At 46.1% G+C, this 12,184-nt stretch overlaps 1 protein-coding gene across 1 annotated transcript; it reads right to left on the reverse strand.

The window, feature by feature from the left end:
• Nucleotides 1-8,043: 8,043 nt before the first annotated feature.
• On the reverse strand, nt 8,044-11,838 carry LOC109754466 (calcium-dependent protein kinase 20). The gene is made up of 8 exons (XM_020313373.4): nt 10,851-11,838; nt 10,402-10,525; nt 10,137-10,280; nt 9,718-9,870; nt 9,436-9,551; nt 9,182-9,349; nt 8,570-8,800; nt 8,044-8,460 (listed from the first exon to the last, which is right to left on the reverse strand). Exons 1-8 carry the CDS (start codon nt 11,391-11,393, stop codon nt 8,308-8,310), a joined length of 1,632 nt encoding a protein of 543 aa, XP_020168962.1. The 5' UTR covers nt 11,394-11,838; the 3' UTR covers nt 8,044-8,307.
• Between the last annotated feature and the right edge of the window lie 346 nt (nt 11,839-12,184).

Genomic DNA, 12,184 nt, shown 5'->3' on the forward strand with positions numbered 1-12,184 from the left:
GGCAGCGTCTCCCCCGAGGTCGCCGGGATGACGGCGAGTGTCGAGGAGGATCCAGAGGAGGCCATCGCGGGCGGTGATGGTGGGATCGGCGCTGAAAACAAGGAGCCGACGGCGGTGGTGCCGAAGAACTGAGGCACTGACGGAGCCAGGGGCGAGGTGGGAGGTTGAGGTGGGCGGCAAGCGACGCGGGGATAGACCCGGAGCTGGCAGCGCCTGAAGCGGAAGCGGTCATGGCGCCGGCGGCGGCAGCCCAAGGGTTTAGGGTTTTGGTGCGGCGGCGGCGGCGGGTGGGGTGGAGGTGGAGGACCTAGGTTAGACTCGATACCATATAAAACGTAGGTTTTGGGGGAACTGGCTCAACCCTCAAAGGGGTGGCCTATCACATATATATAATGATGACATACAAGTCCAATACCAATAAGGTATGGTTACACAGTAGGGCTACAATACGAAGTCTAACACCACCGAACAGAGCTATACAGCGAAGAGAACTAGGAAGGGATACCTTTGCTCCTGCTCTGCTGTTTGCTCTGTGCTGCAGCTCGCCAGATGCCGGGCAGCCTGCCGCCTTGCCGGGGTCGCCGCCTCGTCGGACAGGGCAGCAGCCCGCAGCGGCACAACCTGATGCCGTAGAAGGGGATCGAAGGGGACGGAGCTGGTCGGCTGGGTAGGTACGACGGCAGCCAGCAGGCGGCGGCGGCGAGTTGCGCCAGCGGGCAGGGACGCAGGCCACGCAACCACCTGACGCCTATGGTTCGCCCAGGCCGGGGGAACGGGCGGCGGGCAGCCGGTTGGTTTGTGTTCGTCCAAGACTCCAAGTCGACGCACAGGCAGGCAGCTTTTGGAGAATGGGCCTCACGCCCCATGCCGCCTTCACTTTGCTACAGTGTACAAGCAAGATGGGCCTCACGCCCCAGGCAGCCGCCCGGGCTGCCTGGGGCCTGTCTCCGCCCATGGTAAATGCGTGCTTGCGTGTATAAAATCTTGAGCGGATTTTCAACATAAAGTATCAATAGCAACTGAGGTGCATCTTCTGGTTGCTGAGGGGTATAGGTATCAATAGCATCTCAGGTGCATCTGCTACAGCGTTTGAGGTAAGCTGTCGCTAGAAAATACAAGTTCCCTTGATCCCGGGTGATTTCTAGCGCAACTTGGCTTGAAAGGTGACATCTCGTCATCAAGAAGACAATAACCAATAGTGCTTCAGCTTGAAATCCCAAGACCAACGAACTTTACTCCCATTGGCTGCATCACCGACATCATCGTCGTTGACTGATCAACTTCAGACCACCTTTCAGCACTACAGTACATAGCATTTGTTGACAGAAGTGTCGCCGGGTCCACGACGTGTTCATACATAACAGCAGCAGCAGAAGATGCTGACCAGATAAGAAGATCACGCGGGATGCAACGTCGACAGAGCAAAAATGCTAGACCAACACTGCTATACACACGACAGTATATGCACGATGTTTGCACGACGAGACAATCCAGCCGTCCATGCATGCAACAGACAGCAGCACATCGCTAGGATGGGCCATCGTGCAATTGACGTCCACACTATTCATCGTGTGTGCAGCAGTTTCGATGCTAGACCTACGTATGCCTTTACGAAAAGCTACGTAAGCCTTCCATCGCTAACTAATCAGCCCCCCTGATTTTCACTGGGTGGGGCCCCCTCTCTTTTCTTTCCCAATCAAACATCTCCACCTAAGCCTCTTCGTACGGTACGTAAAAGAATTTACGTAGGTGTAGCGTTGTCCGTCGACAGAGACCAGGCGAACGAAAGGCCCCGTGCGACATCAGCCGAGAACACACAGGTCAAAGACAACTCGAACTGGTCCAAACATCCAATGCCCCCGGACCTAATCTGCCTCTGCTGGCTGCTGATAGAGGACGGCAACTCCCTTTCGGTCGCAAATACAGTATGAAATACCCGTGCCAACCAACGAGACTGCAACTTGTGCCGACCAGATCCAACGATTTTTCTGGCTATGTTTAATGAGTCATCCTTTGCTCCGTGCCTATGCAAATGCCATAGATTCTTGACCAGCTATCAAGTCCAACTTTAGGTGTTCAAATCCACCCGTTTCGTTCGTCACATGCACAGACTGTTTCTGGCTAACAGACTGTAACAGGCTCTGAGCACTGGAAAAAGTAAACTCGGCGTGCTCAGCTATCATAATATAGTTATCGATTATGTTGTCAAGCTTTGGTGATTGATGAATCTGTGCATAGATCCTCTACAGTGATACTTGCAGAATAATACACCCTCCCAATACTTACAGAGTAACATATATAGACCCTCCCAATTAAATTGTGTATACAGATTTTGCATTTTCATGTCACATGTCCGAAATGCTGCTTTTGAATTCAAGATATACTTCCTCCGTTACAAAACAAGTGTCGTGGTTGTACTTCAGAAGTGATGAGGAACAATAGATGAGGAACATGAAAATATAATCATATGTCAAATCTGTTTGGCTACTTCTAGATACTTCTGTTGTGGTCTAGTATTTCTTTTTTTTCTTTATCCTACCTACTATTTTCTAGAGTCTTCTAGTTGTGAGTAGCTATGAGTAGAATGGTGAACCTTAAATAATGTTTCCAGAGTATTCCAGCTATAAGTAAAAGTATGTGAAGGCTTCCCAAAGCCCTATAAATAGAGGTTCTCACCTCTACTTTGTAGGCAGACTATGTACCCCTACCTATAATAGAACTTGTTGTTCTTATCTAAGATCTTGGAGTAGATCTTGTGCCCTAGGAGTTCTGGATAGAACTCTTGCTGCCCTATCAGCCTACATTCGCCTCTAGAGCGATATCTAGCGCAGCACGTTGAAGCTGTTCCTTCAACACTTGTGTTGTACACATTGTAGCAGCAAGGTGGAGTTGCTCCTCCACAAACTTTGTGCTGCTTCAGGTGGTATCAGAGCCTCATTGACCCATAATCGTTCTTGTTGTCCTCTTCGAGAGTAAGTTGCAGCAAGCAATGGAGCAATTGGAGAAGAGGATGGATGCTGCTGAACAACAAATCAAAGAGCTGCGTGAAGATCTTAATAGGAGATTTGACCAGCTGGTTGAGATGATAAGAAAGGGTGTCCCCCCTGCTACCAATGAAGGAGATTCATCTAAAGAAGAGGAAGATGTTCATCAAGGAAGAAGGAGAGGTAATCTTGGAGCAAGACCGCCACGACAGCATGTTGTTCAACGTGCTTCAAGAAGGCCAATTTATGTTGAGGCTTCTGAAGGTGAAGAATATGATGATGCCCTTGAAGAGCCAAATCTCTACGCATATCGGAGAGCACCCAACCCTACATATGCAAGAGATACATACAAGGTGAAAGCTGAGATCCCAAGTTTTAATGGAAATGTTGACATTGAAGGGTGCCTGGATTGGTTATATGAAGTGGAGACTTTCTTTGAGGTCATGGAGGTTCCGGAAGATCGTAGAGTTCCTTTGGTCGCATACAAACTGAAAGGAGGAGCCGGTGCATGGTGGCATCACGTTCAAGAGGAGCGCAGGCTGAGAGGAGAACCTCGTGTTAGAACTTGGCGACAAATGAAAGGCCTCTTGAAAGGGAGATTTTTGCCCGCTGATTATGACCAGATCCTATTTATCCAATTTCAAAATTGTGCTCAAGGAAATAGGACTGTTTCAGATTACATGGAGGAGTTTCTAAGGCTACAAGTGAGGTGCAACCTTGCTGAAACTGAAGAGCAACAAGTTGCAAGGTACGTCAATGGTCTCAATGATGCTATTCAAGATCGATTGATGATGCAACAAATCTGGTCCGTTGATCAAGCACAAGCTCTAGCCTTAAAGGCCGAGAGGTTTGTGAGGATGAGAAAGACAACTAAGGCTCCATATCCTCCATATCCTCATACCGAAGGCTCATCTAGGAGCCAACCTAATAGAGTGGAAGAAAAGACCACTCCACCAAAGACAAAACAGCCCATCCCGAAGCAAACTAGAGGCAAGGGTAAGGCAAATGAAGGTCCAAAGTGCTATAAATGTGGTAAAGAGGGACACATATCCAGCGGCTGCCCACTAAGGAAATTTGTTAACACGACTATCCATGATAGTGAAAGCGATGAGGAAGAATACGAATCTGAAGCGGACAAGAGGTTTGTCAAGAAGAAGGTGAAGAGGTGGTATGTGTGATCCAGCGTGTCCTATGTTCCACACCACAACTCGATGACACACAACGGAAGAAAATATTTGAGAGCAAATGCACGGTGAATGGCAAGGTATGCAAACTAGTGATTGATAGTTGCAGCTGCGAGAATCTTATCTCCCAGAAGTTGGTGGACCATTTAAAGCTTGAAACCCATGATCATCCAAATCCCTACACTATTGGATGGATCAAGAAAGGAGTGAATATGAGGATCACCAAACAATGCAACCTGCCACTTTCTTTGGGTAAGCATTATCGCTCAAATGTGTTGTGTGATGTGGTTGACATGGATGCCAGCCATGTTCTTCTTGGGAGGCCTTGGAAATTTGATGTGGATACTACACACAAGGGCAAGGAAAATTCTTACTCTTTCATTTGGAACAAGAGAAGGATCATTATCTTACCAAACAAACCCGAAGGTAATACCTCTAAGGAGGAGGGGAAAACTATGTTAACTATCTCCCATACCTCTCATGAGTTTATGGAAGACTTGAAGGAGGCAGATTTGTGTGCTGCACTTGCTGTAAAGGGAGAAGAGCACCTGACTGTTGAAATTCCAGCAAAGGTACGTGGTTTATTGGCAAAATTTCATAACATACTTGGGGAGCCACATGGCTTGCCACTGATGAGAGGAATTCAACATAGAATTGACTTAATTCCGGGAGCAAGTCTTCCTAATCTTCCACACTATCGAATGAGCCCAAAGGAGCATGGTATATTGAAGGAGAAAGTGGAGGAATTGTTGCAAAAGGGGCACATTCGAGAAAGTATTAGCCCACATGCTGTACCAGCCCTACTCGCGCCAAAGAAAGATGGATCTTGGCGCATGTGTACGGACAGTAGAGCCGTTAACAAGATCACCGTAAGGTATAGATTCCCTATTCCCCGTCTGGATGATATGTTGGATCAGCTTAGTGGAGCAAGAGTGTTCACAAAGCTAGATTTAAGAAGTGGATATCATCAAATCCGTATAAGACCCGGGGATGAATGGAAAACCGCCTTCAAGACAAAGGAAGGGTTGTTTGAATGGCTAGTCATGCCATTTGGACTCTCAAATGCACCAAGTACCTTTATGCACTTAATGAATCAAGTCCTTAGACCCTTCTTATCCCACTTTGTTGTGGTCTATTTCGATGACATCTTGATCTATAGCAAGGATGAGGATGAACACTTTGATCACATTCGGAAGGTGCTAGAAGTACTAAGGGAAAATGAGCTCTACGTCAACTTGAAGAAATGTGTTTTCCTGCAAACACAACTTCTTTTCCTAGGATTCGTCATAACATGTGACGGCATTCGTGTTGATGATTCTAAGGTTGAAGCAATCCGAGAATGGCCAACTCCTAAGACCATTTCTGAGGTAAGAAACTTTCATGGCCTTGCAACTTTCTATAGGCGATTTGTTCAGAATTTCAGCACTATCATGGCACCAATTACCAAGTGTTTGAAGAAAGGAAAGTTCCAATGGGCAGAAGCAGCTGAAGCTAGCTTCAATGAGATTAAACAAAAGCTATCACAAGCTCCTGTCTTGGTACTACCTGATTTCAACAAGACTTTTGAGTTGGAGTGTGATGCAAGTGGAGTAGGCATTGGAGCTTTCCTATCTCAAGAAAGGAAGCCCATTGCTTTCTTTAGTGAGAAGTTAAGTGAAGCTAAACAGAAATGGAGTACCTATCAGCAAGAATTATACGCCGTTTTCAGAGCGTTGAGAACTTGGGAAGTCTATTTGCTGCCTAAAGAGTTCATTGTTTATAGCGACCATCAATCCTTGAAGCATTTTAGAAATCAAAAGCATGTTGGCCGCATGCTAGCAAGATGGGCAGCATATCTTGAGAGGTTTAACTATCTCATCGTGCATAAATCTGGAATAACTAACAGAGTGGCCGATGCTTTGAGTTGTCGTGCATGCCTCTTGACTTCTTTTGAAGCTGAACTTCCGGGCATGGATCAAATAAAGGAGTTGTATGAGGGTGACGAAGACTTTGGCCATGTTTGGGTAAAGCACGCAAGGGGCCAACCATTAGGTGGTGACTATTTGATGCAAGATGGATATCTCTTCAAAAATGATCGTTTGTGCATTCCAAGAAGTTCTCTACGTGACAAGCTGGTTAGAGAGCTCCATTCAAGTGATCTTAATGGCCATGTTGGACGGGACAAGACTATCGCTAACCTGGAAGCTCGCTACTTTTGGCCACAACTAAAGAGAGATGCTGGAAAGTTCGTTCAACGGTGCCCCGTATGTCAGACCTGCAAAGGCCAAATCCAGAACACAGGGTTATACATGCCTTTGCCTGTTCCTGTTGCTCCATGGGAGGACATTTCTATGGACTTCGTCTTGGGCTTGCCAAGAACAAGACGAGGAAGTGATGCTGTATTTGTGGTCGTGGATAGATTCTCTAAGATGGCTCATTTCATCCCATGCTGCAAGACAACGGATGCTCATCATGTGGCAAACCTATTCTTTCGAGAAGTGGTCAGACTTCATGGAGTTTCGAGGTCCATTGTCTCAGACCGTGATAGCAAGTTTCTTGCTGCATTTTGGCTCACTTTGTGGAAGCAATTCAACACTGAATTGAAATTTTCTAGCACTGCTCATCAACAAACAGATGGACAAACGGAAGTGGTGAACAAGTTTTTGGGTAATCTGATCCGTTGCATTTGTGGAGAAAGAAAGGGGCAATGGGATTTGGCTTTATCTCTTACAGAGTTCTCCTACAATAACTCCAAGCATAGATCCACAGGAAAGAGCCCTTTTTTCATTGTCTACACTAAAGTTCCAACACATGTGGTGGACCTGGTGAAGCTGCCATCAAGGGGAAACTCAAAATCAGCATTGTCCTTTGTTGATAATTACACCGAGTTATTTGAAGAGATTCGCGGCGCTTTGGAAGCACAAAATCAGAAATATAAACAACTTGCTGATTGCAAAAGGAGGCCAAAATCATTTCAAGTCGGTGATAAGGTGATGGTCTACCTTCGAAAAGAGAGGCTGCCTTTAGGTGTTAAAGGGAAACTTAGGCAGCGAAGGTATGGGCCCTTCTCTATCGTGAGGAAGATAAATGATAATGCTTATATGATAGATCTTCCAAGTGACATGGGTATCTCCAACACTTTCAATGTGGCGGACTTGACTCTCTACCATCCAGAAGAAGCGCTCTATGAAGATAACTCGAGGGCGAGTTTCAAACAACCAGGGGAGAATGATGAGGAACAATAGATGAGGAACATGAAAATATAATCATATGTCAAATCTGTTTGGCTACTTCTAGATACTTCTGTTGTGGTCTAGTATTTGTTTTCTTTTCTTTATCCTACCTACTGTTTTCTAGAGTCTTCTAGTTGTGAGTACCTATGAGTAGAATGGTGAACCTTAAATAATGTTTCTAGAGTATTCCAGCTATAAGTAGAAGTATGTGAAGGCTTCCCAAAGCCCTATAAATAGAGGTTCTCACCTCTACTTTGTAGGCAGACTATGTACCCCTACCTATAATAGAACTTGTTGTTCTTATCTAAGATCTTGGAGTAGATCTTGTGCCCTAGGAGTTCTGGATAGAACTCTTGCTGCCCTATCAGCCTACATTCGCCTCTAGAGCGATATCTAGCGCAGCACGTTGAAGCTGTTCCTTCAACACTTGTGTTGTACACATTGTAGCAGCAAGGTGAAGTTGCTCCTCCACAACCTTTGTGCTGCTTCAAGAAGTGTCGTTGGTTTTAGTTCAAATTTATGACAATTACTTTGGAACGAGGGAGTATGTGATTTTATTAGGAATTAAGCTGTCAATTTTACTTTCACCCTTTCAGCTTCAGAATATACTACCAACCAAACAGATGAACAAAACATTATGGTCAACAGAAGAGAGGAAATGCATACATCCACAAACTTTTTCCTCTTTCTCTTGTACACTACCTTTCATCAAAGGCGTAGTACTTTTTGTGATGGTCTGGATCACACAATCTACGTACAAAATAAATCTTCAACAATCAACTAATGCTTCATCAGGATACCAAGCGGAAATTAGAGCGCAACAGAATACCCAGATGAACAAAAGAAATACTTGTCAACAAAACCAGGAAGCTACACAGGGTTGGTTTTCATCTGGAATTCACAACTTGCCTATTGCGTTATCATCTACTATTGGGTACTTGTTATCTGCAACGATCCGTCCTTCTGCAGCTTCAAGCTGAGGCTAGTGAACCGTTCTCTCGAATATTGTCTCGAGGCTTTCCTCCAGTCGGTTCCGGCCTTCATCATTGCCACAAACTCATCAAAGCTTATCTTGCCATCCTACAATTCATGAATCACAATGTTCATCATTTCAGTCAGAGTCAAATGATAGCAATCAAAAGGATGAGAAACAAAACTAGTATGCTTTGCCAACCAGTTGGTGAGTTACCTTATCAGTGTCTACATCACGGATGATGGCATTGATAACCTCTTCATGATTTGGTCCCAGATCATCAGCTAATGACTCCCGGAGTTCATCAATTTCAATATATCCACTCTTGTTCCGATCAAAGTATCCAAATGCCTTATGCAGATGTTCGTCATTGCCGATCTTTTTCAGGTGAACAGACAGAGTAACAAATTCTCCATAGTCTAAGCACCCATTTCCATCAGCGTCAGCCTGGCATAACATTCACATATGGTAAATATATGATAAAAATACCCCTCGCCTTCAACACGTAGTAATATGTAGAAAGTGCACCCATCTAATGTTAAATGATCATTTCAAGTTCAGGAAAGAAAAACTTAAAAGAACATTTGCTATACTGCCTTACAAGCTCCTCACTTAGAGGGGTGTTTCTACAATCTCTATCACTAGTATGCTAACAATTCCATTTCAGCCAGTTTACCAGGTATGATCTTTGAATTCTGATATGATACTTATGAAACTCAGTTGATAAAAGTGTGGCGATGGTGATTCTACATAGAAACAAAACATTCCAGTGTAATAACAAAGAGTTGCAAAAGTTTCTCAGAATAAAGAAAAATAATGAGTACTCACAGCATCCATTAGTATTTGGACATCTGCATCAGGCATTTGGTGGCCAAGTTTATTCAGACCAAGCTTCAGTTCATCAAAATTAATCATACTGTCTTTGTTCAGGTCCATCTTTTCAAACATATCCTTTATGCCGGCCACCTCTTCTACCGAAAGATGCTCAGCTATGACCTGTAATAAATACAAATATGTAAGCAAATTCCTAGAAAGCAAGTCTAACGTGAAAGAGGATTGGTTCAAGTCAGACTGAGGTATACCCTAAGTGCATGCTTCTTGAACTTGTTCATCACAGAGAACTGTTGAAGTCTGGCCTTAACTGTCTCACCCAAATTGACATTTGGAGCCTTCTTAATATTCTGCAACCAGGGATGATCTGGAAGAAAATACAAATTATGGACGTGAGACACAAGCAATGCAATTAAATTATCTTGGGGCGGAAATCATCTGAAATTTACACAAGGTATGTAATTCTGTATCCGTTTAAGAAGAACAGAGGAATGCAATACAGTACAGTTAACTTGTGGAAATCTGATTATTACCAAGCACTTGCTGAGCTGTCAAACGCCTCCTTGGATCTGGGTTAAGCATTCCCCTGACAAGGTCTTTTGCATTATCTGAGACCCTAGGCCATGGATCTCTTTTAAAGTCAATGACAGACCGGATAATTGCTTGAGCAACACCTTGCTCAGTTTCTGCATTATAAAATGGAAGCAACAAACATATTACTTAGAAAGAGCATTCAATAGGACAAGATAAATATATTTTTCTCAACCACAGTCCACAGGCCAGTCACCCCAGAGGCAAAATAAGGAAAACAAAACTTCAGTGTAGAAGGTGACACATGGCCCCTTTGTGCAGACAGGACATAAGAACACACTCCACTTTTAGTATCCTAAATGTTTAATGTAGTTGACTGATGCCACCAAAACAATTGACCATTTTCAGGTACAAAACTGACCTGCCCAGAATGGAGGGACACCACAAAGAAGGATGTAAAGAATCACTCCTGCACTCCAAACATCAACCTCTTGGCCATAGTTTCTCTTTAACACCTCTGGAGCCATGTAATAAGGACTTCCAACAATCTCAGTGAACCGTTCACCTACACATCACGAACAGTTAGCACATTAGGCAAACAATACAAGGCAAAAATAGACAGCATAAGACAGGCTACTATATCAGCTCTGTCCTCTGACAATATCATCGACAAATATAGATTGTACCTGGAGTGAAAAAAACAGACAGGCCAAAATCAATTGCTTTCAGCGCCGCGGTTTCTTTCTTGTTTGCAAACAAGAAATTCTCTGGTTTGAGGTCCCGGTGCATCACTCCATGCTTATGGCACATCTGATATTGTGAACAAATGTACACACGTTATTCACTAAACAGACAAAAAAGGGAAGTTGCAGCAATCTAACTACTACTGCCAAGCTAAAGATGTGGTCCTTGATAAGCTAATAGCCCGAATGACAACAGCAAATGCAGAAATTGATTGCTTCACAGGATCGATCGTAACCTATTCAATGAAACATATAGACACCAGAATCATGTGACAGGTAGCCAACAAATATTTCCACGGTGGATCACATCACAGAATGAACGCATCCCGTGAGTGTGAGGACAAGCTTAGCCAAAAGGCAAAGGAAGGAATCAAGGGGGTATTTATTCTCACCTGCACGACCTCGACGATGGTCTTGGTGACCACAGCGGCGGCGCGCTCCGTGTAGTGGCCCCTGGCGACGATCCGGTCGAAGAGCTCCCCGCCCTCGCAGAGCTCCATGACGAGGTGCACGGCATTGTCGTCCTCGTACGTGTCCCTGAGGGTGACGATGTTGGGGTGCTTGGGGAGGTGGCGCATGATCTCCACCTCGCGGCGCACGTCCTCGACGTCCACCGCGGTGCGCAGCTTCTTCTTGGAGATGGACTTGCAGGCGAGGGCCTCCCTGGTGGCGCGGTCCGTGCAGAGGTAGGTGACCCCGAACTCCCCGCGGCCGAGCTCCCCGCCGAGCTCGTACCGCTCGGCGATGTCCCGGCCCGTCCCCGTGGGCTCCCGCAGCACCACCAGCCTGGAGGCCCCCGGCGGCGCCGACCGGTTGTACTCGATCGAGAAGGGGTTGGGCTTCTTGCCCTTCCTCTGCTTCGGCTCCTTCTGCTGCTTCCCGCCGCCGCCGCCGCCACCGTCCACCGCCGGCGGCGTCGCGCAGCAGTTGCCCATCTCCCGCCAACACACGAGGCTCCCGAATCAGGAAAAAAGACAGCGGAGCCGACCAGAGGAGATCTGCGCGCAGAGCAGAGCAGAGCAGAGAGGGGAAGGGACCAAATCAAGAAAATGGTGGGCGGCGTGCGCGTCTGGTGTGGGTGTGTGGGGAGGGGGATAGGGGTGGGGATACGGGGGGAGGGGAGTGGGGTGGGGTGGTTAAATCGGTGCGGGGATTTGGTGTAGACGCGGTCAGCGGTGGCGGCCGTGTGGGAATCCGCCAGCGGCAGCGACGGACGGACGGGGCCGATGAGATGAGGAGGAAGGAGAGGAGGGGGGCGACAGAGACCGGAGCCGGTCAAAGATCTCTCTCGCCGTCGCCGAGCCTTGCCTTGCTTGCTCTCTCTCTCTCTGGAGTACGTTGCGTTGCCTTCTTCTCTCGTTTTCTGCCTGCTTGTTTGTTGCGTTTTTGTTGTTTATTTCAGTTCCATTTTTATGTACTACGCGGCTTTGTTTAATGGCGAGGAGGACTTTGTTGGGGAGAACTTTTTGGGGGAGTGATCAAGGGACTGCGTATGCTATAGTGGGGTAGTAAATAAAGGAAAAGGCAGGTTTGGTGGGTGGATTTAAACTGTCATCAACCATGATCTGTGCAAATTTTTGTGCTGTCTAATCATAGCAGCCAGCGCGACGTTTTCATGGGTACAGAAGAAACATTTAATCCCACCGTGGAAATCAAGCAAGGGGCTGCTGTCACGCCTCTCATAATCAACATCATGTGCTGCTGTGTGCGTTTTTCTGGGTTTTGG

Source organism: Aegilops tauschii, chromosome 2 (genome assembly GCF_002575655.3).
Source record: "Aegilops tauschii subsp. strangulata cultivar AL8/78 chromosome 2, Aet v6.0, whole genome shotgun sequence".
Classification (NCBI taxonomy): domain Eukaryota; kingdom Viridiplantae; phylum Streptophyta; class Magnoliopsida; order Poales; family Poaceae; genus Aegilops; species Aegilops tauschii.

Bases quoted from the DNA above. Each gene is read 5' to 3' on its own strand.
- LOC109754466 (XM_020313373.4), bottom strand. From the start codon at position 11,393: ATGGGCAACTGCTGCGCGACGCCGCCGGCGGTGGACGGTGGCGGCGGC. The intron at 9,552-9,717 runs GTAATAATCAGA...ATTTTCTTCCAG, and splicing joins GACAGCTCAGCAAGTGCTTG to ATCATCCCTGGTTGCAGAAT. The intron at 9,350-9,435 runs GTATACCTCAGT...TATTTATTACAG, and splicing joins TCAAGAAGCATGCACTTAGG to GTCATAGCTGAGCATCTTTC.